The sequence below is a fragment of the Sciurus carolinensis genome, chromosome 1 (genome assembly GCF_902686445.1).
Source record: "Sciurus carolinensis chromosome 1, mSciCar1.2, whole genome shotgun sequence".
NCBI lineage: Eukaryota > Metazoa > Chordata > Mammalia > Rodentia > Sciuridae > Sciurus > Sciurus carolinensis.
The window spans coordinates 17944336-17971398 of NC_062213.1; the positions used below are offsets into that span (position 1 = coordinate 17944336).

The following is a 27063-nucleotide window of genomic DNA, read 5'->3' on the forward strand; positions in this document are numbered from 1 at the left end:
ACATCCACCAAAGCAGAAGATAAGAAGGGGCTGGGGAGGGAGAGGGGTAGTGCAGAAGTGCAGAGGAGGGCTGGGGCTTTCCAAGAAGTTTCTGAAAGGAAGACATCTGGGTTGGACCTTGGAAGAGGGAAGGATTTGCTGCAGGCTCAGTGGAGAATCAGAAGCAGCCATACTGGGGTCCTAAGTTGAGGGGTGGGAGGAGCAGAAGCCTGGAGGAGGCCTTAGCAGGTATGATAGGCAGTGGTGGGTGACAAGGTGGGTCAGGTGAGTCATCACCAAATTAATTATGAAGCATCATTAATGCCAAGATCAGAAATCTGACTTTTCTCAGAGGGCAGCTGTGAGCTATAGAAGACTTTTGAACAGGCGAGTGACTGGTTTAGGGTTGTGCTTTCCAAATGTGAAACAATCTTTGAGCTTTGAGCCTACAAGAGCCCCAGATATGAACACTAACATGGAGGAGGTGGGAGGCAGGCTCCAGGTGCTCAGAGGACCCAGTGCCTTAAGGAACCGGCACGATCGCAGGTTTGCCAGCCTGTCGCAGCTCCCCCCACACCTGGAATACAGCCGACTCACCCAGGCGGCTGCTGTCTGACCTGCTCCCACGCTGGGTGGTACCTCCTCCTGGCCTCCAGCGTTCAGCTGATAGGCCTCCCCGCACAGACTTCCCTGACCCCGTCACTCCTCCTCATCGTTCTCCCAGACCAGCAAACCCAGGTCAGGGCAATGCACGCACTGGTGCAGCGAGGCTCTTGATGCTATCATAGGTGCTCTGAATCAGGACCACGTCCCTGCCCCTAGCACATTGGAGGCCGATTTAAGGTTAAGTACATGGTGGGCCCTTTGGAATAGAATCCAAGCCGGCCTCCCCAAGGCCAGACTTGCGGGGCTCCATATCCCTCTTCTCATGGCAAATCCAGGATGTTCAGGAAGGAAAGGATTCGTTGATGTGCCTTCCTACTGTGCTCACAGTGAGGGCCAATGCTTAGCAAGGCCGCCTGTCCTGGCTGGTGAGGATGGCACACACAGGTGTTGGGGAGCCAAGGCCAGGAAGCTGCCCTGGCCTTGCACCTCAGGGCCCCTGCATGCTCAAAGACCAGCCACCAGAAGTCACCCGCATTCTGCAAGTGGGGAAACACGTTGTGAATCAGGGCCTGCCACCCCAGGAGGCCTGGCTATGAGGACTCCAGTCAGCTGTCCCCACACAGCTGGAGATGGAGGGGTCTGCATCTGCCAGGTGCTGTGGAGAGGGGGGCAAGCAGAGTTGGAGGAGCAGCCTAGGATGGACATCCAGGACCCCTCTGGCTCTGAGTCTCCATGGGAGGGCTTGGCAGGGCTGACTTGTGTGCCTACCAAATTCCTATGGTGAAGTCCTAACCCCAGCACCTCAGAATGTGGCTTTAATAGAGAGAGGGACCTTAATTCCTAGTACCGAATTCTGTGTTAGAGTTCTCCAGAGAAAAAGAGCCAATGAGATATAGGTAGGTGATAGATATAGATAGATAGATAGGATAGTTGATAGATGATAAGGAACTGACTCCTGTGATTATGGAGGCTGTCTCAAGATCTGCAAGCTGGAGACCAGGAAGCTCCTGGCATAGTCCCTGACTGAAGGCCACAGACTTAAGACTGGAAGAGCCTTTATACACACATGTACACACATGTATATTACCCTTTATACTTGTGTGACTGCGCCACCGTGTGCCTGCACTGTGTGCAGCCAGAGCAATGAGCAGTTGGGCTCCATTTGTGCACAATGTGTCAAAATGCATTCTGCTGTCATGTATGATTAATTAGAGCAAATTAAAAAATTTTAAAAATAATAAAGTCAGCAAATGTAGAAAAAAAAAAAAAAAAGACTTAAGAGCTGATGTTTCAAGTCTGAAGGCAAGAGAAAAAAGCAACGTTGACGGCCATCAGAGAGGAGGAATCCCTCTTCCCCACAGGAGAGTTGATCTTTTTGTTCTATTCAGTCTTTCAGCGGACTGCGTGGGGTGGGGCCCACCTCCACTGGGGAGGGCAATCCGCTTTCCCCAGCCTAGGACCGAATGTCACCCTGAGCAATGTCTGAACAGATACCTGGGCCCTGCAAATCCACACATACAACAAATCATCTAAGTCCACCCCTTGTCAGCTTGGCGCCTGACACTGCTCCTTATGCTCCTTGTAAGCACAAAACGATGGATGCAGACCTCAACAGATTCAGAGAAGCTGTTTATTCATTTGTGTACTCGGGCACTGTTGGGGCTCATTTTCTGGATATAAAAATGGTGGTCCATCACAGAGGAGATTTTAGTTTTATAGGGTACAATGAGGGTGGTTTAATCATTGGAAACTGTGGACATGCAGTTTAGACAGTCAGGGGCTAGTAGTGCAGGTTAAAACTTTAACTTAGAAAGGTATTTGTAAAAAGTTTGAAACTCCTTATCTGGAGAGATAGGAGTCCAGGTCCCAAGGGATGAGTACTCAAATCTTGCCCATTGCTTTCCTTTCTCTGGGATTCGTTGTTTCTCGGAGTTTCAGTATTTACTGTGCCTCCATTTAGGACTAATTTGCAACGGGGGAAGGTCAAAGTCCAGAGCCCAGCATTCAGTGTCCACTCCTTTCCTTCAGGGCCCTTTGTTGTTAGGAAAGGATTTACTGGGAGGTTAATGCTTGGCTAGTTTCCCCTCTGCTGAGCAGCACGTCTCTGTTTTCCTTTGGGGGCTACCTTTTAGGAATGTTATTTTCCTAAGCCTTCACTCCTAATCCAATTTGACCAGTGTTCTTCTATAAGAAGAGGAGAGGGGACACTCATGGACACCTGTGGGAAGAGGCAACAGGAGGGGCCCACCTGCAAGCCAGGGAGAGGCATCCGAGGAACCTACTGTGTCAGTACCTTGATCTTAGACTTCGGCCTCTAGAACTGAGAGAGAAAAAAATTTCCTGTTGTTCAAGCCACCCCATCTGCGGTATCTCGGTTCCAGCAGCTCCAGGAGCACCCTGTCCCCTGAGGAGAGTTGGGGCTCCTTCACTTTTCACTGACTGCCCTCTCCCTGGTCTGCATGCCTCCCTCGCCTGCAGGGCTTGCCTCGCCTTTTCCTCTTGGTTCCTGGAAAGTCGAGGGAGAGGCCTTGCTGTGTTTTTCAGGAGGTACCAGGAGGTTGGGGTTCTAAGAGCTTGGGTGTTCTTCACTAACTCCCCCTTCAGGGGAAGGGTCTAGAAATCTGTTCTCAAGCCAAGGCCCCTGGCCTGCCTTGGGAGCAGCCACGGAGGAAGGCGACTTGGCACGCACCCTCTGAGTGCCCTTGGCCCTGTGTGCACATCGTGCTGAGGCTGTGTCCTCTGGGCACCCTGCCTCCTCATTAGCACATCCTCCTTCACCACCCGCAGCTGAGGAAGGAAGGACAGGTGCTCTAACAAGCAACACGTCCGTCTCAGAATACACTGAGTGACCACAAAAAAGGAGGTTGTATAACATGTCCATGTGTGTCTGCGATATTTACATTCCTGACAGTGGTTTTCCTGATACACAGACACTCTTCAGGAGGAAGCTGAGAAAGCGAGTGGCAGTTTCTTCGTATCCGGCAGTTTCTTGAATTGAGTCCAGAAAAGGAAGCATTCAAAGAAGCTTCTCTGGCACTCATGACTGGTCAGCAGGAAACCCAAGTGAAGGTGGGGGCCCTTCCTGCCCTGTCAAGGTAGTCCCGGGCTGTCCGCCTGCCCTGCAGGAGCAAAGCTCCTCACCACTGCTCCGTCTGGGAGCTTTAATTACACATTTAGGCCAGCCATGGCACCGTTGCTGGCCTCCTGGGGCCCACAGGCAGACTACTGGCCCCGGGTATCTTACAGTGGGGATGGAGAGACACACTACCATTATCCTAGGAGCATTGACGAATGGCACATGCCCTGGAGAGAGGCTCTGACTGGGAGCAGCCAACACTTCCAGTTGGTGCTGGCCCATTTTCCTGGAAGGAGGTTCTGTGATCCCAAGCACTGGTATGGGGGACACATTTGCCATGAGTGAAGCGCCCCTTCCCCCGGGACACAACCACCATATCATTTCTTTCATTCGCTCCTGTTCTTTCTGGTGGTGTGCATGTTAGGTCCCTCCCAGCTGACTCTATGTTCTCAGGAAAGGGAGATGTGCGGCCCAGTTGACGGTGCCTGGCCCATGGCTGGTGCTCAGGTGCCATTGTTGAATTTCACACTGAGAAGATGATATGTTTAAGGATGGCCTGCAGCTAGTGGCACTGCCGAGGAGGTCCCCGGGGCAGTTATAACCCTGAGTAGAATTAGAGATGGAAAGAGACCAGGTTTGGAAGGATTTGAAGTTTGGTCAAGGTCTTGCGCTGGTTTCCTGCCACTCCATCGCAGATGTGGAAACCACTCCTGGTCCTCTAGCAGAAATGGGTCTTAGGAAGTGAGCCCAAGGCACCCCAAAGAATGTCTCTGCCTCAGGGCAGTGGCCCTTAGAGTCAGGCAAAGCTGAATCATAGGGCAAAAAGAAACACCCCTCTTCTCAGTGGATTAAATGACACAGGCTTATTTCTTATTCCTACTACATATCTGTTGTGGGTGGGTCGGGTGGTCATGTTGGGGGTCTGCTGATTGTGGCCTTTTAGGTGCCCAGGCTGGTGGGAGAGGGCTTGGGCTTGAAGGGTCCTTCTATGTGGCTAACTGTACCCAGGCTCCCCAAGCCTCTGCCTGGAGGCGATCCCAGCGCTTCTGCTCATGAGCCACTAGCCAGAGCGAAGCCAGCGGGCTGTTGCAGTGGTCTGAGGACCCAGGAGAGGCAGAACAGCCCTAAGATGACAGATTGGCCATAGAGGGGAAACTGCTGTGGGGAGAGGTCAGGAGCCAGCTAGGTCTTTCCTGCCCCTGGGCTGAGCCCACATTGATACCAGCAGGACAGGTCTTGGGGAGCTAGTCTCAGGACCTTCTGTCACCCCAGAAGCCTTCCCCTTCCTTCAGCTTTCTCAGCAGACTGTGAGCTTCAGTTGATGGCTCAGCCAGGCCTGCTAATTCTACCCCCCACCCCAGTGTTACCTGGGAAACAGCAGCCGCAGTCCTGGGGCTGAAACACCATCAGGAACCAAAGGGCTCTCCGTCTCTCTCTCTCTCTCTTTTTTTTTTTTTTTTAATTTTATTTATTTTTTTAACTTTCAGGGGGATAAAAAGGAAAGTGAGATAGGAATAGAATTTAAAAGAAATAAGACAGAAGCCAAGGTGCCCTGCCCATGCCAGGACTATTGGTCAAATAGGAGCAGAGGGATGGATGGGCCGATGGAAACCATATCTGCAGAGTAGGGCTGAGGTTGTTACATGCTATCAGAAATCAGGCCACCCAGAGGAAGGGCTCTCGACAGCAAAGGCCAGACATCTGAGCCGAAAACGAGGCAAAGAAGATATTTGGGTGCAGGAGAGGGCGTGGAGATGGGGAGGCCCTGGGCCCCGGCACCTGTTTCCCTATGTCTGGACCAGCCTGGATCACATCCCACTGCCACTGCCCTTTCCCCCAGCATCGCACCCCAGGTATAGGGTTAAGTGTCACTTTGGGAATGAATGAATGCAGGTTCATGAGGGTTTGGCATTCATTCCTCAGCAGATCCCCAGGCCAGGTAGAGGCACCTGGACCCACACAAATTAACAGATGCAGATTCTGGGGCCTCATTGTAATTCACTGGTCCCAAGGGTACCCCAGTATTTCTAGGGAAGAGGAGTTTCTCTGACTCTTTCCAGAAACATCCAGAATATTCCCACATCCTCTTCTGAATCTTTCTTATCAAAATCTTTGGGGAGTGGACCATTCCTGGGAAACAAAAGTACCTACCAGCTATCTATATATTGGTACCTCAGTTTACCCATTAGTAAAACTTAGGTGGCATCTGAGATAATAAGTATGATGGGCAAATGCACCCTTGGATCTTGGTTCATGTGCCTCGGTTACACCCTCACAGTGGCCATCACTGCAGCCAGGGTGCATTCACTTAGCTCATCAGGGCCACATTCCTGAACCCCTCCCTGCAAGCAGTCAGTAAACATAGGCCCCTCTTTTTCAGCCCGCCAGTCTGACATTCTGGAGGAGCTGTGTCTCCCTTTCCAATTGGAGGCCCAGGTAAAGGTTTCGCCTGGATTTTTGTACCTCAATTTCACTTCAGTGTGGTGGAGTCTAAGTTCCCAGCGTCTTTCACCACATCTGCCCCTTTTTACATGATGGGGACCATTAACGCTGAAACTCTGGGTGATTTTTGGAAGACAGGGGCTCTGTTGTCATGATCTTGTCCTCTAGTTCCCTGCCACCCCCGCCTTCCTGAAACCTTCTGGAAAGGGTTACATAGGCCAAGTCAGTGAGGGGGAACACAGGGGCAGGTGGGGGTTGGCAAGCGGATGGTCTTAGGCCTGGAGCATTCTGACGCAGGCAGTGAGTTTGTCTGAGTGCCTTTAAAGGAATCAGGCTGAACCTCGTAAGTTGCTGAGGTGGGGTCCTTGAGCCAGCAAAGCCAGAAGTGCCCTGAGCCGGCCCTGGGGAGCACAGGGCAGCACTTCAGAAATGAGGCGAGGCCTGTAGAAAGGGTCTCCAGATGTGAGTCACCCTGGGCACTAGGCCAAGCTGCTCGAGCTGCAGCCGTGTGGGCCTGTAGGCATTGAGGTTGTTGTAGGGGGCGGGCGGGCCATCAAGGGGCCTGGGGCAGAAGAGAGCCTGTGGAGACAGGGCTCCCCAAGGCCCGTGGTAGGGCTGAAACCTGGGGGGTGGGGGAGGGTTTGGGGCCAGGGGACTGCCAGCCCCGGAGGACATGGACACACTCTGGTTGTGGGGGTTGCTGCCTGTCGACGGGCTGCTGAAGAGGTTGGAGGATGTGCGGTCACTGGCAGAGCAGCTGCTGCCACTGAGGTCGCCGTTGGGGGTGCTGGGACCCTCGCTGGGCTGGAGGAGCGTGGACAGCCTGGGGGACTTCAGGCCCATCAGGGGCTTGGAGGAGGCGTAGAGGTGGCGGAATTCCTCGTCAAACAGCTCTACTGCCTGGCCTGTGAACTTGGAGAGGATGTTCCGGTGGACGTGTCCACAGAGCCAGGAGAAGCTGGAGGGCAAGAGGAAAGGGAGGGGTGAGGCAGTGGGTGCTAGAAGCGGGACTGGCCTGAGCCTGGGACCCCTGGGGCAGGAAGGGAGGGCTGCGCCCAGCCCCCCACTCCTGAGCAGGCTCACTTCACCCTGGGGGAAACCCTGTTGTTTGAGCCCTGGCAGGCTCTCATTGTCCCCTCTTCACAGAGGTGGACACCGAGGCTCAGGACCAGGACACTGTTTGCAGATGAGCAGTTACGAGAGCTGGGTGAGTCCCCGACTGCCAGTCTCCCTCCTGGTGCTCAGGTCAGGGTCCCTTAGAAGCTCCCTGGGAAGGCAGAAGGGAACTGAGTGCCAGCTGAGTCCCAGCTGCCTCCACTCTGTGCTCAAAGGAGTCACCTAGCAGCTGGGGCCTCAGTCGCTCCACCTGCAAGCTGGGACACCTGCCTTGTGCCACCATTTGGGGTCTGCAAAGAACAGCTGCTAAAAGGTGGCTGCTCCTTGGAAGGCCGGCTGTGTTTCACGATAATCTGAAGTGCTCCTGAGGAGGATCCAGCCCCATTTTAAGTGCAAGCTCTTTGAGAGACAGGAAAGGGAACTCAGGGCACACCCAGAGGAAACAAAACCGGACAGCTCCGTCCATGCCAGAGAGTCACCCAAACACCCCTACGCCCTCAAGGACTCGCCCTGGCCCTCCGTTTAGAGTACTTAGGTTTTACTTTTTTTTTTTGGGGGGGTGCTGGGGATCGAACCCAGGGTCTTGTGCTTACAAGGCAAGCACTCTACCAGCTGAGCTATCTCCCCAGCCCCAGGTTTTACATTTTATGATTCCCCATTTGAAGAAAATTCTTTTCTATCTCTGGTGAAAAACTCCTCTCGGCTCACCCCCACCCAAATCCTTGAAAATCCTGACAGCATAGACAGCTCTGCACGGAGGATCAGACTGTGTTCCTGGGTCCCTACTCAGAGACACCAGCCAGGTGGGGAGCACCAGGGGAAGGACAGAGAGGACTTGGGTCTCCACTGGGGACAGTGGCAGAGCTGAACAGAAATGGGCCACTGAGGATGGGGTCCTCCGCTCCCACCCCTAGTCTGCCTGTCTTACACCCAAAGGCCTGCCCAGCCCCAGGAGGCCCTGCTCTGTCAGGTAGGGTGGACCCAATGTGACCAGGATAATTCTGGGGACAAGAATGAGGTTTTGATTAAACCTCTCTCCCCTGTCCAGGAGCCACCCACACAGCCCCAGAGAGCTAAGCAGAGCCAGGAGCTGATGCTAAGCCAGGAGCCAGGCAGGTGGCAGGGAGGGGGCAGACACAGGGAAGATGGGGCTGGGCATCAGGAGAAACCAGTCACCCCATGCTGTTTTCAACCAAGCCAGGCCGGGCCAGGCCACATGGCTGGTGACTGCTCAAAAAAATAGGTCCAAAGCACCCTGGCAACTTCCTGGGCCCCTGCATCTCTGTATGCAGGTGACCTCCACCTCCCCCATGCTTACCTGTGACACCCCGGCTACCTCTGTGTGTCCCCTTCATTCTCTGCATGCCTACTCTTGTCAGCACATCTGTGTATCACATACTTCAGCTTTTACCATTCCACCCTCCCTCCCTCCCTCCCTGCCATTCTCCCTCCCTCCCTCCCTCCCTTCCTTCCTTCCTTCCTTCCTTCCTTCCTTCCTTCCTTCTTTCCTTCCTTCCCACCACCCATGGGGAGAAATATGCTTTATTTTTACTGTTTCCTGGCTCTCCAGTACATAGCATTCACTGAGTCATAATCTTTGGCTCATGACCCACCTCTTCCCTGGTCTCTTCATGGCCCATGTTTTATTCATTTATCAATTTAATTAGGGTTTTAAAATAATGTCATCAGTGCCTATAAATCACCACCTAAATACAAGCTAACCTCTTGGCCATAACCTGCACCCAGCCACATGGGCGTCCCTGCAATCCATTCCCAGGATCTGAATTTTTTTAAAAATCAACTTTGGGCTGGGGGTGTAGCTCAGTGGTAGAGCACTTGCCTAGCATGAGTGAGGTCTTGAGTGAGCTCTGCAAAAAGAAATAAAGTAAAATAAAATAAATCAGCACCAGGAGCCCTCTGATCATGACTCCCTGACTTTACTTCTTCCATCATTAAAAACAATGTATAATATACTTTAAAAAAAAAAAAAACTTGGGATTGAACCAGGGTGCTTAACCACTGAACCATGCCCCCAGTCCTTTTTATATTTTGTTTAGATACAGGGTCTCCATAAGTTGCTTCGAGCCTCACTAAGTTGCTGAGGCTGGCTTTGAACTTGAGGTCCTCCTGCCTCAGCCTTCCGAGCCACTGGGATTACAGATGTGTGCCACCACACAAGCCTGACTATAATGTATTCTTGAAAGTGAGTATTTTTACTTTAGTTCTTTTTAACATATAACTAATCTTTGGGATTTTTTTCCATTTAATAGTACATTGCGAAGGTGTATTCCTATTGTGGCTGTTGCCGTACACAGCACCTGGGTTACTTCTGTCATGGGCAGAGCCCCGAGAACGTTCTCACACGTGCCTTCCCCCCCAAGTGCGGACAGGTTTCCCTTGGATGTTTACCTAGGAGTGGAATTGCCGGAATATAAAGGGTGAAGATTCGGCTTTGGGAGAAAACGCCGACCTCTCCCCCGTCATCTCCCCACGTGCCATCCTACACGTAATGTACGTTAGCTCCTGGAAAGCCAGTGTTTGGTATTGTCAGTCTTTTTATATTTGTGTTGGTTGGAAAAGTATAAAATGTGATAAGAGGGGAAAAACCAAAACCAAAACCCTCCGAGAGGATGGAGCAGAGAGGGATGGGGGGAGTTGATCAGTCAGCAGCATGGCGGAGGACCACGGCCTTGTCCCGTTCCCTGTGTTTGGTGGACTTCCTATCTTGTGCCACCGTGTCCTGCTCACACTCCAAGCCACCCAGTAGGAACAGGCACGTCTGCGAACTGCCTCACCCCAAAGCCACTGCAGGCCCTGCATGACTGTGGCCGTGACCCTGACCTCTGTGCCTTCCCTCCCCAGCTGCCTCTGGGAGAGTGCTCCTCACTCCAGGTCCAGCCGCGGACTCGGCTTTCCTCCACGTGCTGTTTACTTTTATTCTACTCTATTTCAGTTTCATAAAATTCCAGACATTGTCCACTAAATCGATTTCACAGCCCACTAATGGTGGGTGACACAATTTGGAAGACTTTATTCCTTAAGCCACACGGGATGGCTGGAACCCAACCCGCTTTTATTCACTCATTCATTCAACAGACTTATGGCCACCTGCGGTGTGTTGGGCACTGTATTTACTGTACTCAGGCCAGGAATGCAACGGAGGAGGACACAGAGCAGACCAACTCTGAGCTCACAGCGTTCACAACTTGGCCAAAGAAGCCTGCACACAAATAATTACAAATTGCTGCCAGGGTGAAGCCGTGGTGGACAACAGGATTCTGGATGGGTGATCAGAGAAGGCCTCTGAGGCACTGATCGGAAGCTGCCAGGTCAGTGTCCTGAAGAGGAGAGGTTAGCAAGACAAAGGTGGCAGAAATGAGCCCCAGCAGAGGCCCTGAGCAGCAAGAGCAAAGACATGAAGGCATGCGAGAGCCTAGGAGGAGGCTGGGCAGCTCCATCACAGAGGAACAGGAGGCTGAGGCTGCCTAGAGGGAGGCCTGGTAAGGATGGTTGTTTTTTTTTTTTTTTTCCTAAAAACCATGGCAAGTGTTGAAGGATTTTAAAGATGGGAATAATCTGATCTGGTTCCTATTTTAAGATCTTTCTGTTCCTGGGAGAGAAAACCCATGGGTGGCATTGAGGTTAGGGCAGGAGGGCCAGTGTCATGCTGTTCCTGATGCCTGGTTTTGTCTACCTTCCCCTCAGCCCATGAGAAATTTCTCATCCTTCAGAGCCCAATTCCAAGCAGCAGTGTCAACTTCCCGGACGGGCCAGGCAGAAGCGGCGGCTCCCCCGGCCCACCCAGAGCACATGCTGACCTCACAGTGCATGTGCCCTCCTGCATGACCACTTCTCCATGTCTCTTTGGATTTTTAAGTTTTATTTTGAGACAAGGCCTTGCTGAGTTGCTGAGACTGGCCTTGAACTTGGGACCCTCCGCCTCAGCCTCCTGAGTAGCTGGGATTAAAGGCGTGAGCCATTGCACCTGGGTTAAATAAACATTTTTGTAGTGTATCTTACATGTCTGATAGCTAAGTATTTACACTTGCTGTTTAATTCTCACAACAATCTTACATGGTGTTATTATTTACCATTTTGTTCTGATGAGGAAATTAACCCAGAGAGATAAAATCAGAGAGCCCCTTTATGAACTAAGGAAGTCAAATAGTTTTCCTCTCTGGGGAAAGCATAATATATGATACTATGTTTCCCTTTGTTCAGAAGTGAAGACACCAATTTGGTGAAAAGATTCACATTCTGATAAATTGAAGATGAATGGAGCTTTTGTTTCCCCCAAGGTGTCTAAGGCAAGTTTATCGGGAGGAAGCACCCCCCCACCCCACCCCAAGACAGGCCCAATCTGCTCTCCCTGAATTGCACCTGGGTTCAAATCTCTCAGTCCCTGGAGCTCCCTGGTCAGTGTTCACTGTGCACAGATAACAGGTGCTCGCTTCTCTGCGTTTTCTTTTGCACCCATTGCCTTAGTTTCTCAACAGCAGGATTCCCAGGCCCTCTCCTGTCCATGGAGATGATCAGCCCTTGGCAATGCAGAATGCAGAGGGTACGTTCTGGGAGGTGTAAATTGCTCAACAGTCTCATCTTTAACCTTGGGATGTGGTCTTATAAATAAGAGTTTCCAGGGAAACATTTTTTTTTCTTTTAAATGTATCCAAACCTCGATCTATCAAAATTCAGATCATCTTAAAGTGAACTGCTTTGGGGCTGCTGCAGGGACGGAGCTCAGATGGCACCTGCTTTGATTTCTTTCCCAAGTTCCAGGAGCTCTCAGCTCTTTCAGGCATTGGCTCCATCTCCTTTTTGCCCTCTGCTGAGGCAAAACCTGAGTTCCAGAGGAGAAAGTGACTAGAAGTGGACCTTCCAGACTCTGCAAGAATTTCTTAGTCACTATTTGCAATCACCCAAAGGTGGAAGTGACCCAGATGTCTATAAATGGATGAACAAATTGTGGTTCATTCATATAATGGAAGATTGTTCAACAATAAAAAGGAGTTAAGTACTGAGATACGCTCAACTTGGATGAACCTTGAAAACATCATCTTAAGTGAAAGGAGTCAGTCACAAAATGCCACATACTGTATGATTCCATTTATATGAAACACCTAGAAAGGTAAATACATGGAAAATGCAGACTGGTGGTTGCTAGGAACTGGGGAGAGGAGGGAATAGGAAATGATTGTTTAATGCGCATGTGGTTTCTTTTTGGGATGATGACAATATTTCGGAACTAGGTGATGGTTGTACAATGTTGTCAGTGTACTAAATGCCATTGAATTGTGTTTTTTGAAGTGGTTACATTTATATTATATAAATTTCACTGTAGTAATAATAAAATGAGAGATAATTTCTCAGCACAGACTCCTCACTCCAGTTTGTCTTCTTGGATCAGGGACAATTTCCAAAATCTAACAGAAAGTGTGAAAATAATAGCACCATGATTCGAATATGGATGTGTCCCCCCAACGTCCACATTGGTAAGGGCCTGGTTCCCAGGGTGGTGGTCTTGGGAGCTGGGGCCTAGTGAGAGGTTCTCAGTCCTTAGGCATGCTCTCAAAAGGGATCTGGGGACCCTGCTGTCCCCTCTCTGCTCTAACTTGAGATGTGATCACTTGCTCCTACATACTCCTGCTGTGATATGCTGCCCTCACTAGAAGTCAAACCAATGAAGTTGCCTGATCTTAGAATAAACATCCCAAACTGTGAGCTAAATACAACTTTCCTCTTTATAAAGTTAGTTGCCTCGGGTATTTTGTTGTAGTAACACAAAACGGACTAATGAAAATGACATGGAAAAAAAATATATCTTGTGCCATGTACTCTGTATTTATGTCCCCCAAATTCACGTGTTGAAAACCCTAATCCCCAGTGAGGTGGTATTAGGAAATGGGTCTTTGGAAGGTGATTAGGTTATGAGGATGGAAGCCTCCTAAATGGGATTAGTGCCCTTATAAAGGAGACCCCAGGGAGCTCCCTTACTCCTTTTGCCATGGAGGGGTAAAGACACGTTTTCACCATAAAGGCAGTGGGAAGGCGTGGGTCTAAGGCTATAGCCCCCTGCCTTACACCAAATCTGCTAGCACCTTGATCATGGACTTCCCAGCCTTTGGAACTGTGCAAAATCAGTATCTGTTGTTCATAAGCCATCCAGTTTATGGTATTTTGTTATAGCTGCCCAAGTGGACTAAGATACTGTACAAATCTAAGTCAACAGAAAACTGAAGCGGAATATCAATATCATAGAAGTGTTATTTAAGCTTAAAGACATTAATACTGACTGAAGAAAGGCAGTGCACTTCAGATGTAAGGGTTCTAATCCTTTTTCTTCCTCCCTTTATGCTCCTCCGTCCCTGGCTAGAGATTCTGCAGGTGTCTCCTGTGGCTGTATGGTGGTGTCCCTAGCTTTTGCCCTGGGGAAGGAGGGCATGCTGCAGGTCTTCCGATCCCCTGTCCACTCTGGCCCACTGTGCTGCAAGCCTACTGTGATCCTGTTTATTCCCAGTGTTGCCGCTCTGCTCCTGTTTTATCAGTTGCTGCTGCGTGTTTGCAGTGGAATAAGGGAGATCCCCTCTGCGCTCTCTGCCACACCCCCTACCTTCTCAAACTCAGTGTTCACAAATGGCCTCGGCTGTTCCTCCCTTCCATGACTGCACCCTCATTGCCTCTCTCCCTGAAACCCACCATCAAATGCACTTACTTCCCCAGTGCACCACCAAGGACATTTAGGATCTGCAGGCAAGTCTCAAAGAGGGACCCAAGCAAGGTAGCATTGTTGGAATAAGTGGATGGTCAGTCATTTGGAAGTAGGAGTCAACGTGAATGACAAAAACAAACATTTCTCCAGAGATATGCCAACAAGCACAAGACCTCAGCATCTGTAGCCTCAGAGATGCAAACCGAATGCACAAAGAGATATCACTTTACGCCCCCAGGATGGCTGTAACGACCAGCAATAAGCATTGCCTAGGATCAGAGAAATTGTATCAGAGAAATGTAAATGATACAGCCACTTCAGAATAAAAGCTATTGGCTCCTGGAAAGGTTAAACAGAATTATTCTATCACCCAGCAATCCCAGGGAGGACATACTGAAGAGAGTTAAAAGCCAAAGGGAATGGGAGGTGGGGATGGGAGTGGGGGAAGTGCTGGGTAGTGAGAGTGGCCAAATCATATTGTTACATTGTGTATTGTGCACATGTGCAAATATGTAACAAACAAATCCCATGTTATGTACAACTATATGCACCAATAAAAAATGTGGGAAAAAAACAACACATTTTATGAGCATTCTTAAAATTGTTCCTAAAGGCCCAAGAGTAGACACTGTGCAAATGTCCACCAGCTGATGAATGGATAAAGAAAATGTGGTGTGTCCACCCAGCGGTGTGAATCTTGAAAACATTATGCTGAGTGAAATATGGCTGCATATTATATGATTCTATTCATATGAAATGTCCAGATGAGGGAAACCTCTGGAGACAGGAAGTAGATTAGTGTTTGCCTAGGGAGCCACTGTGCTGGGGGTCTTGAGGAGAGGCTGAGATGGGCAGGGAGTATCCTCTTGGAGTGAAGATAATGTCCTTATTTGTGGTGGTTGCACAACACTGTGCATGTTAGGAACTGAGTTGTACATTTAAGTGGTGAACTGTCCAGTGTGTGAATTAATAAATCTCCATAAATTGGTTGTATTAAAATAATAAGAATTTGAAGGTGAAACAGAGCATGCGCACACACAATAAAAGTAAATTACGCCACTTTGTAGACACACCAAAGAGATATGAGAAGGGAAAAGAGAAATCTATATCCTGTTGCGATATCAGGGGAAACTGAGGCACCTGGCAAAGCCTTTCTGCCCTGAATGGGTACAGATTTTGTGCCTCCCATTCCACCCATGTGATAAGTTCCCTTGGTGGACATAGCAGGGACACCCTGGGAGCTGCCGGGGTGTGTGTGAGTAGCTGCATGCTGTTCTGCACCTGGTCTGACCCTTGGCACCACAAAATCTCAAAGCCATGCCAGGAGAGAACCCAGTGCTCACCTGTATGATCCAGACAGGACAAATCTCCAGTCTGAGATGATGAACTTCTCCTGGATTTGGCCGGAGAATTTCCTGCCTGATTTGGCACAATACACCTCTCCTTCCACACTCCGTATGGAAATGTTCTGTTGGAAGGAAAAATCAATGTGCCACTTACAAATTACATGTTTAAAGATATAGACTGACCTGTCATTTGGATGTATCCCCCCAAATTCTGTGTGGAAACCTAATGCCCAGTGTAATGGTATCAGGAGGTGGGGCCTCTGGGAGGTGATTAGGTCATGAGGGTGGGCCCCTCACCAAGGGGATTAATGCCCTTATGAAAGAGAGCTCCTTCCCTCCTTCTGCCAGATCAAGGACACAGTGAGAGGACAGCCCTTTATGAAGAAGGCAGTGGACCCTCACTGAACACTGAATCTGCTGGCACCTTCACGTTGGACTCTCCTGTTTCCAGAACTATGAGTAATAAATTTCCCCTGTTTATAAGCCTTCCACTCTAGATATTGTTATAGTCGTGTGAACAGACTAAGACAATCACATAGGGAAAAGTCTAGAAGGATGGTCACCAAGAAGAAAACATGTGCTCTCTCTGGATTAAGAGTATTTTAATTTTTCCCTTGGATCTCAAGAGGTCTGTCACTTACTTAGGGGCAAGCCCAGTCCTGCCTTTTAATGGGTTTGGTGACATGTGTCCCTGACACCAAGCTAGGCAGAGGGGACAGCCCGTGCAGCCTGAAGGGGTGGTTTTGTGAAGGTCCCAGTGGATCCTGGATGGTCCAGAGAAAAGGTGTGACCACTACCCAAATCCTGGCCCTTCTTATCCTTGGCCTCCCCAGTAGTCCCTGCTGCCCAGCTCTGGGCTGGACCCCTCAGAAGGCTGGAAGAAATGAAAGGGCAGTGCCGTGTGGGGCTCTGTCTCAGGGTTAAGGCTGGGGAGGCGGAACACTGCCAGATCCCTCCAATGTCTGCTGGTCTCCAGGCAGGCTCTGGGAGGACACACCCAGGAGGGGGAAACATCCCATTGTCCTGTGGCGAGCAGACAACTGTTGGGTGTGGCCAGGGTGCACCATGGAAGCAAGGCCAGCACCGACTCCCTTGACCTGTTTCAAAGGACTCCTGCCAAGGAGGTATGACAGGTAGTCAGGCAGATCCAGCCAGCGGCGCTGAGGCTGAGGCTGAGGCACCAGGAGGGAGCCTTGCGCCTGCCCGTTCTCGGTCAGGGTGGTCAGGAGGGAGGGTGGAGCTTCATCCTTGTCTGGGAGGCTGTCCCAGAGGCCAACCTGCCTGAGCTGAGGGAAGTCACCAAAGGAGCCCCAAGGACCACCCATCCACTGTCCTCCGAGCCTACTGATGAAAGCCATGGGTGGTTTTCTATGTGATCTTGAATTAGCTGTCCTCAAGTTTGTGTGGCCATTAACTCTTCTCCCTGGGTTTCTTTTCTCCCTACCAGAGAGGGGAATGGGAGGCTTGGTGAAGTCCAGGAGCATTCATTTGCTGTTGGGTCCAGGAGTTCTGCACATGTGTGCAGGACACCCTGCCTGTGAGGCACATGCACTGGGTTTCCCTGGCTGGAGGAGGAGAGGACTACTTGGGGAGATGCTGCTCACCAGGCGTCCACGGCCTGTTCACTTCCCAGGTGCAGGCATCCAGCAAGAGCAATGGGTTCTGAGCGCAAGGATGGAAATCTCTCCCAGGTCGGATCCTGAGAACATCCTGCAGAATGCTCCTGCAGGATTCTTAAATCTGTCATTGCTTTTATGGAGGCCATGTATTCTTTATGGTGTTTAGAGGGAAGCTGACCTACATAGGAATTTGAGCAAGAAATAAGCCTTTATTGTGCTGAGTCATCAAAATGAGATGGGGGATATTTGTTATCATGGCAAAGCCCATTAGATCCTGCCTGATACAAAGTTCCCTTAGGACTCTCATGGGGATCCCTACCTTGAGGTGACTGTCAGAGATCTGGACTTTGTCACACATCTCCTGGAAGAGCTTCACACCTCCCTGGTCCAAGAGCACACAGACGAACACCCCACGCTTGTTGGCTGCCTCTAGAATGTCACAGAAGATCTCCACATCCGTGAACACATCCATCAGGATGGCCAGGACCTGGGCCAGGGCAGAAGGCTCGGTTACCAGGAAAGTCAGGGCCAGGTGGTAACTAGTCTCAGGCATTTCACTGAGACCCCAAAGGCCTGGGAGAGCCAGAGGAGAGAGGGTCAGGGGTGGGGAGGGTCTGAGTGAGCAGGGTTCAAGGAGGGGAAAGAAAGAGCTGGAGTGGGCTCAGGACAGAGCTCTACCCTGTCCTGAACCAACCTCCCAGCCTCAGTGTATGGACTAGGTCCCTACGCCCGTGTTGGACTGGAGGGCAGAGGGGGACGGGAGGAAGGCTGAAAGGGGAGAGCAGAGGGGCCGGGTACCTCAGGGAGCTGACTTTCTGCTCAGGTGCCATGGGTGTCTGGACAGGGAAGGAACTGCTGAGTGAATGCTCATCCTGGGCTGGATGTCAGAAAAGGGGTTCTAACAAGACCCAAGACCCATTAGAACCCAGCCCTGTTATCATAGGATTGTGTTTGCATACATTTAAGTGTATGCCACCAGAGATGGCCAGGGCCCTCTCTCTGCTGAAAGATGAATGCCTCCTCTTCAGAGGTACTGATGAAAGTGACAGCTCTTCACTCCGATAGCTCAGTAAGTCCTTCCAGTTCTGTGACAGTGGGTCCCCATTCCATTGAGACAGCACTGGTGTGAGATGATTGAATAGAGAGGGGGTAGGTTTGGAAATAACCTGGTGTTAAGCATGTTCAGAAACATGGATGCACAGTATCTTGTCTTGTTTACTTCCTGTGGGTATTGACTTCCAGCTGGATTAATTTGAGGCCAATTACTGGTTTGAACTACTACTCTTCTTCAGTGCCCTGGATGGGGGTGCCACCTTGGAGGGTGTAGCAGGTTGAACAATGCTCTCCCCAAATATAAGTCCACATCCTTACCAGATCACCCACCAGACTCTGTGGGTGAGACTTTGGGAAAAGGTCTTTGCAGATGTAGTTACATAAAGGAGCTCAAGGTGCGGTGACCCTGTATAACTCAGTGGGACCTAACTCCAGTGACAAGTGTCCTTATAAAAGGTACCAGAATATTGTGTGAGGACAGAGGTGGAGATTGGAGTTGGACAGCCACAAACCAAGAAATGCCTGGAGCACCAGAAACTGGGAGATTCAAGGACCCCTTGAGCCTTTGAAAGGAACACAGCCCAAATGACACCTGATTGTGGACTTCTGGTTTTTAGAACTGTGAGAGAATAAATTTCTGTTGTTGTAAGCCAGTAAACGTGCATGCTTTGCTCTGGTAGCCCCCAAGAAACTAACACGGATGGGTAGTACAGAGGGACAGAGATCTAGCAGAAGTTAGGAAACTTCAACTCCAGTCCTGGAGCTTCTGGAAACCAACTGAATGACTACATGAGTCGCTTGACCTCACTGGGTCTTAGTTTCTTTGCCTAAAGGACACTGTTCAACAATACAGCTTTCACTATCATGCAGTGTGAGTCTAACCATAAGCCCAATAATGTAGATAAAAGCTCCACACTACATAGCTATTCTATGTAGTTAAATAGGACTGGGGTGGGAGGGGTGGGGGGAAGGGAAAAAAATAACAGAATGAATCAAACATTACCCTATGTAAATTTATGATTACACAAATGGTATGCCTTTATGCCATGTACAAATAGAGAAACAACATGTATCCCATTTGTGTACAATAATAAAAAAATAAAAATAAAAAATAAATAAATAAATAAATAGGACTATTATTTTTTAAATGCATTGTTCATAAGAAAGTGTAGACAATGTTAAAATAACACTGAGAAACACTGTGGTCTTAACCCAGGTTATAGAAAAGAGTTAAAATGACTGCCCATTCCTCTATGGGCATAACAGAAGGAACAGGGTGGGTGTGGCTGGTTCTGGATAGGGCCAATCAGAGGGACCAGCACAGCCAGGTGAGGCTGGCTGAGAAGGAGAAGCTGGGAAGCCCTCTGTATAACACCTTGCTGAAAGGGAAGAAGGTTGGAAGCAGAGCCTGGTGGGCCAGCTCCAGGAACCCACAGCTTCTGAGAGATGGCCAGGCAGGGGGATGCTGCTCTGCTGGGGCAGACCCTGCACATGGGCTCATCCTGTCCAGTGGGAGCCAATCCTGGCACAGGGGAGCTCCTCAGGGTCTGGAAATCCTGCTGCTTCTCAAGGGCAGGGATGGGAGAGGAAATGGGATTTAGGTCCTGGTATGGCCACGATCAGTACTGGGGAAAGCCACTGGGGACCCTCAGCACCCAGACCCCCACTCTGTGCTCCTACTTTTTCTTCGTCTCTTCTATATTCTAATGTTCTTTTTTTGGGGGTGTGGGGTCTTTTGAAGGATGAGTAATAACAACAGCAAGGTTTCGTTATGTACCTACTACCAGCCATAGGTCCGTCCCATGAAGTTTCCACGACTAGTACCCCAGCCTCCCAGGTGAGGAGCCAGGGCGCCTTCCCCAGCCACATAGCTGGACTGCAGCGGACAAGCCCCAGGCCTCAGCCAGAACTTGTGCCCCATCGTTCTGCTCCAGGTCTGCAAGACAAGTTCTGATGTCTGTCTGTCCACCTGTCTGTCTACACTGGATACAGCCTGAGTGAGGGAGGATGAAGGAGGAATATTCCAGAAAAAGAAAAATAATTCCAGTTCCCGGTTTCTCTTTCAGGAAATCTGTCCTATCCTATCTCCATTCCAGATTCTCCGATGGCCTTGGGCTTGCCCGATAGACTTCCCAGGATTTGGTCTCAGGGTCCCTTCATTCTTCTCTTAAAAATCATTGACAATCTCGAGAGCTTTATGTGAATTCAAACTATCAATACTTAGCATATTAGAAACTAAAACTGAGAAATTTTTGAATAGTTTTATTAATTATTTTAAGATATCAATAGTTGATCCATTACATAGTAACATAAAATAACGGTTTAATGAAAAGAATTAGCTCTAAGCTGGGCACAATAGCACACGCCTGTAATCCGCATGGCTCTGGAGGCTGAGGCAGGAGGATCATGAGTTCAAAGTCAGCCTCAGCAACTTAGTGAGAGGCCCTAAGCAACTAAGCAAGATCCTGTCTCTAAATAAAATATATAAAAGGGCTGGGGATATGGCTCAGTGGTTAAGCACCCCTGGGTTCAAACCCTGATACCAAAAAAAAAAAAAAAAAAAAAGAAGAAGAAGAAGAGCTAGCTCTAAAAATATGGTGAGCAGAGTGGCCTTGTTTTAAATTTTCACGTGCATATGGTGGAGCTGGGGATGGAACCAGGGCCTGTGCATACTGAATAGGTGCCCGGGCATGGGCCCACCCTGGGTTTATATTTTGCTGATCTCTGTGATGTCTGCCTTCACTGAGGAGCATGGCTTCTGTCTCCTGCCTCAGTTCACTGGATACCTGGTCTGCAGGGAAGTCCATGAAGATAATCCAGCCTCACCTGGATAAGTGGCGAGAAAAGAGAGCCTGGTCCTCATGCAACCTGTGGGAGGCCTCAGCGTCCTGCAGGGACTTGTGCCACACTTGGGGACTGCTCAACATGGAGGTCACGTCCCCACTGCCCCGCCTTCCTCATCCCCACCACTCACCACTCCTCAGAGTCCCACATGCCCAAGCTCTGGTCCTACCAGGGGATGACCCACCTCCAGGACACGTGAGCCTTTCATGCCTCCTGATGTTCGCGTCTGACCCTCCCTAGGACTGGATTCCTTTCCTCTTCTCTGCCTCGCGAACTCCTACTCGGCTTTAGAGACTCTGCTCTGAGGCTGTCTCTGGGAAGTCTGCCTTAGTCACCCTCCACCTGCTCCCAGGCGCTGAGGGCTGCCCACTGCTGCCTACGGTGTCCTCCTGTCCTCTCCCCTAAGGGGCAAGCAGCCACAGGAGTTCTCCAAGGACCTCTCTTGTTCCACTCTGCCATCCTGCGATTTGTGGAGTAAAGGCATTGGAAGGAAGGGGCTCCTGCTTCCTGGGGAGTAGAATCTGTTCCAGAGACATGCAGGCTGGCTCCTTAGCTTGTCCCCTGTCCTCCTCTGGGGGACTGAGGCCATAGGAGAAGGAGAGTTCAAACCCCACTTTCCTCCCTCTCTCCTCCTTCTACTTCTCCAGACAGCCTGTGACTGGGCAACCAACCCTAACCCTGGGGCCATGTCTCTGAGACAGGCCATCCCTGAGCCCTCGCACGCTTGGGTGTGTGAGTGTGTGTGTGAGAGTGTGTATGTAGGAGAGAGATATCACAAACAGCATGCAGGAGCCTGGTCAGTGATAAACTGGGTGAAGGCCTTAGGGGCCCAGGACAACAGGGGTAGTGGGGACTGTGTGGCAAAGGAAACCTATTCAAAGGGGTGACCCCTCTTTGACCCCTCAGCACTCGCAAAGCTGGGTCTCCCTATCTGCCAGGGGGAACTAGAAAGTCTCACTTTAGGTAGATCTTCAGATTTTGGTGTAGTCCTAAATTCATAACATACTAAGTTGTTCAAAGGGACGTGAACAGACCTCAGGGCCACAGAAGTGAAGGGAACGCCTTGCCAGCTGGGCAGTAGGAGCCAGGGCTCTGGCAGGGGCTTGTGTCTCTCAAGCCCTGACTGGCCTCTTTCCAGGACTCTCTTGTGCTGCAGCTGGTGCTGTGATTGAGGGTCTCAGCAACTCTGCTCCCACCCCTAGACATCACACAGAAAGACCAGGGCTCACACACTTGGGAACAGGCCTTTGGAGCCAGAAGGGACCCTGTCTAGCATACAGACTGAGTCCCAGGAGGTCAGGGGACTTGAAAGAGGTGGTGCAGGCAGCCCCAGGCGGCCCGAGCTCCTGGCTGCCTGCCCAGACCCGCCTGTCAAAATGATGTCGCCCTGTCACAGAAACATGAAACGCTGCTCTGAAGCAGCCCAGTCACACGAAGCCACTCCACCCGTTGCTACCTTCCATGTGAGTGTCCAGAATCTCCCCTCTCCTCCCCTTCCACATGCAGCTCCTGCCCTTGGTGGCTTTCTCCAGAACCTGGAGATTTCACACAGTATTAACGCTGGCAGGCGATTGAGTCATGAGACTGGTACCCTAGCAAAAATAAGCCAAAATGTCAGTATGTATTTTTAAGAGTTCTTTTGACTATAACGAAACAAAGAGTTTTCATGACACAGAGAAAAATTAGAATTTTTTTTTTCAGCAATGGGGATTGAACCCCAGGGGCTCTGCCACTGAGCTACACACCTGACCCTTTACATTTTTGGTTTTGAGACAGGATCCCCCTACGTTGCCCAGGCTGGCCTTGGACTTGCAATCCTCTTGCCTCAGCCTCCCAAGTAGCTGGGATTCCAAAAGCATCACCACACCTGGCAAAAATCAATCTCTATGGATGACGAATCTGTCAATCTTCACAGATGACAGAGTTCTTGCCTTAAAGTCCATTCTCACCCCTGCCCCTCTGCAACTTTGGGAGGGAGAGGAGGAGATCCATAGACCTGTGCTGAATGGTCATTTTGTGCACCTGGGTAGGGTGAGGCCCCAGATAGCAAGTCTTTCTACTTATTCCCCAGCTGACAAAGGTCACCCAAGGCCCAAGCATACAGGGGCACTGGAGAGCTCCTGGCCTGGCCTGACTCAGCTGCGGCCAGGTTCTGTCTTAAGGACTTTTCCTCTTCTAAGTCTCTTATTAAAATATCAATATTCAGGGGAGGAGAAACCTTCTCTGCTGTGGGCCCCATCTTCTGCCTGGTCACTGGCTTCGTTCAGGTGTCACAGATCACCTGTGGGCAGACAGATCTAAGCAGAGTCTGAAAGGACAAGGGGCAAGTGGGTGCCTCAATGGAGTGGGCTCCTCATTTGGAAGCAAAGAGGTGGGCTCCTCACCCAGCCTGGGGGATTCAGAAAAGCCTTCCCCAAGAAGGAGTGGGGTTAGGGACAGTGAGGGGTGCCCAGGCAGAGCGACAGAATGTGTAAAGACCTGAAACCAGAGCTTGATGGGCGGAGAATCCATAGGGCACTCAGTCTTGAGTGGAAGGAGGTGGGACAGGGGCTGAGCCGCCAGGAGTTCGCTCCTCCCTCCACTGCAGACAGGGCTACGGCTGCCTCCAAACAGTCTTGCAGTGCAGGGAAGGCCCTGCTGCCGCTGGAGGCTGGGTGGTTGGGGATCCAGATGAAGAGGAGGGCCAGGTAGAAAGTGATGCAGAGTTCTAGTGATGGGTCTTGGCAGCCCGTGCCCATGCTGTGACAGGTGACGTCAGGAGGTCAGTGGTCCAGAGCATGGCAGAGCGCAAAGCCCCCAACTCCATCCTAGACCCCAATCACCTGGATTCTGTCCCTGAGAGCAGGACGCACCCTCTCCCTGCTCTACCTGCCTCTTCCTCCCACCTACCTGGTTGGTCCGGGTGATGCAGCGGCGTACGAGGTCTCTGATGTTGTTGTGCTTGTCCATCTGGAAGTACACGGTGGCGCTGGACTTTTCCTTCATGTAGGGCTTCTCAGTCGAGGCCCAGGTGTGCAGCAGGGCTGACTCGCTGCCCTCTGAGGCCACAGGGAAGTAGGTTCCTGACTGTAGGGAACAGGAGTCAAGTCCTCTGGGGCCTGCTTCTGCCCCTCCTGCAGGATCTGAGGTACAAGGTGGCTCTTTGGCTTCTGTCTGAATGTATTGGGTTTCCACCGAGGACAGGAAGTCCACCTCACCTTCCTGGCTGAGTGTCCGCCAGTAGGCTTCAAGACCCCCATCCAAGAGGGCATCTGTGGCCAGCCGGGCGCTCTCGTTGTCACTGAAGTCGGCCCTGGCTGGCCGGATCCACTGGTTCTTGACATCTTCCAGACGCTTCCGGATCTTGCCCACATGCCTTGCCCGGCTCATTCTCCCGTCCCTCAGTCGTGGAGGGAGGCAGCGGCTGGAGCTCGTCCAGATGTGGGGTGCACGTAGAACACGCCGTAGAGGAGAGGCCTCCCAGCGCTGGGCTGGGGCACAGGGTACCTGCCGCCCCTCCTCTCGCTCAGAGAAGTGACTTGCCTCTGTCCCTGCACAATGCTTCTCAGGGATCCTCACCTGCAGCTGAGGGATTGGCTTATCTCCGAGGGACGCCGCCCCGCCCGCAGGCCCGAGGGCTGGCTCAGTCTCCACCTTGGCACAGTCAGCCATGGGATATTTCCTCTCCTCCAGCCGCAGCTGAGCCGGCTTTCCCGCTCGGTTGCACAACTCACTAGGCTGGAGCCCCAGGCCTTTGCTACAAAGCTGGGAACCATCCCCAGCCTACGGACAGGTGGGCCTGAAGGAGGAGGGCCCCTGGTGGCTCGGTACCCTCCTGTGCTCCTGGGTTCAAACCCTGATTGGTTCAGGGGCAAGATTTTTCCTGGGAGAAAGATACTGTGGCCATGATGAGCCTTGTGGGAAGAGCTAGAGACAAGTGGCCACCAGGTGCCCTCCCTCCCTCGGAGCACCCTGAGCACCCACCCCTCCCGTGGTCCTGTGAATGAGCCCTCCTATCTCTGCTTTGGGTTTGTCATTGTCGTGTTGCAGAATCCACACAGAGGTTGAGCCGACCCTGACCCATTGGACGTGCCTGCTTAGAATAGGGTCTGGTGAAGAATCGGAGGTTGTGTCCTGGCTCAGGAACCGATGACATTGGCCTTGGGCTGGAGGAGGAGCGGGCAGTGCATCTGAATGGCTCATATGAACTCAAATCTGAAGGGAACGGCCACATTTCCTCCCCAGGTCAGATCATGACCTGACAGTGGAACAGGATATCTGGAACCCTGACTGCCTTGGGTTCTTCTGGAAGCACCTCTGAGATGAGGATTTGAGTACAGGGACATTGGAAGGTGATTCCAAGAAGCAGGGGGTGGGGTGGGCGGTGAGACAGGGGAGGAAGCCAGCCCAAGGCAAGTTGACGCTTAGGTTGTGTCGTGGCCATCTGGGGTTCACAGACATCCTGGTGGGCATCCAGGGCTCGGTGCACTGGGAACCTCGGGTAATGGGGTAGAACACATCTCAGTTTCCTACCCAGAGGGTGAGAACGCTGAGGGGTCATCTCCAGCACCCCTTCATCACTGGTGGAGGGCGGCTCCCTGGTTGTTTGCGCAGCGCTCTGGTCTGCTGTGTGAGCCGCCCCCGCAGCGCTGGAGCAAGCCCGAGGCAGGGAGGATGAGTTAGAGGAAGCGGTGCTTCTGGAAGAGGTGAGTGTGCCAGTGGAAAGACAGGAGGCAGAGCAGGGTTCTGATGACACCGCTAAGGAACCACGCCAGAAAACCAGGACGCACGGTCTTCAAGAGCCAGCATGCAGCTAGGCAGGTGTCTCTCGAGGCCACGTCCGTCCACAGAGGAAACAGCTCTGGGTACTGTAACCCTATGAAGCTGTGGCCCACCTGGCTCAACCTGATAGTATAGCAATGTTGCTTGAAGTGCAATTCAAAGAGGCAAAAAGGAGTTTAAAAGGAATTTGCTCACAATCCTGGGCAAGATCCTTTTATTCTGTCTCTCCTCCCTACAGTCCCTGGAGCCTCAAGGAGGAAAACCCCAATAATCCTCCAATAATCCTCTCTCTCTACCTCCTCTTTGGCTCTCTGCCCTCTCCCTGTCTTCTGCCAACTCTTGCTCATGGAGTTGACTTGATCTTGTCTCCCACAGCCTCCTCCCACTTCCCAGTGCTGGTCTAGACTGTGTCTTCCTCAATGCAGCCTCTGCTTCTGCATCCCCCAAGTCCAGTCCCTAGTCTAGTGAGACAGACCTGGGCAAGGGGTAATAATTTATGGGATTTTGTTCCAGTTTATTCTATGATTCAAGAGCTGTCTATGGTTCCCCATTGCCTGCCAAGTTAAGTACCAAGTCCTAAGCCCAGCTCTTGAGACCCTGCACAAAATGACCCCACATGAACCCTGCAGTCTGCCCTCCCCAGCTTGGTCATCATGGAGGGTCACACTGCATGCTGACTGTCTGCACCGAGGGTGAGATGGGTTATCTGGCTCTGTCATAGAAAAGGAAACCAAGGCTCGTAGAGAGTGAGCAACTTGTCCCAGATCACACAACTAGTGGCTTCCCTCTCCTTCCCCTCCCGCTTCCCTTCCTACTTCCAAAGCACTACAACTTCTCTTATTGGCGAGGAGGAAAAAGGAAGTGGATGTTTATTGTGGAATGTTCCTCTCAATGCCCTTAGCTTTTCTTGTTGGCCGAATGAATGATGACTGCCCTCTGAGACAGAGGTGGACCTTCGTCACCTGTGGGGAACATCAGCTCCCTGTCCTTTCACAGAACAGTTCTTTTTTAAAAAAAAAAAAAAAATCTTTGTGTGGAACTTTTCCCTTTGGAACCTAGTTTCTCCTGTCCCCAGCTCCTGAGTCTCACACAGACTCTGGAGACTTCTAGAGCCCTTTGGAAGAATCAGCAAATACACCATACCATGTCGGCACTCCCTACTGCTCCCATATCCGTGCTGTGGCAGACATACTAGACATTCCCAAAGAGCTGAAAACTGTCCCTTCATTGACTTTCTGGGGATCAAAGAGAAGCCCTCATCTGGAATCTTGAAGGTACTATAAGCCTTTAGTTTACTGATGAGGAAACTGTAGCCCAGAAAGGAGTGACTGTTCTCAGAGTCACCTGCTGGCCAGTGCTTGTCACCAGCTTAGCTCCTCATCTCTCCTCTGAGGCCCAGCCCTGGGAAATGTCGTCATTCTTGCTGGATCCGCTGCTGTAATAACAAACTTCTTCACCTGGGATTGCACTGCTGAACCAGGAAGTCGGGCCAGCTGTGGACCGAGCCCTCGC

The 27063-nt window shown here is 51.1% G+C and overlaps 1 protein-coding gene across 1 annotated transcript; it reads right to left on the reverse strand.

The window, feature by feature from the left end:
- Positions 1–5152: 5152 nt before the first annotated feature.
- Fam83a (family with sequence similarity 83 member A) lies at positions 5153–24317 on the reverse strand. The gene is made up of 4 exons (XM_047516986.1): positions 23680–24317; positions 17213–17380; positions 15272–15396; positions 5153–7061 (listed from the first exon to the last, which is right to left on the reverse strand). The coding sequence occupies exons 1-4, from the start codon at positions 24157–24159 to the stop codon at positions 6527–6529; spliced, it is 1308 nt and encodes a 435-aa protein (XP_047372942.1). The 5' UTR covers positions 24160–24317; the 3' UTR covers positions 5153–6526.
- Between the last annotated feature and the right edge of the window lie 2746 nt (positions 24318–27063).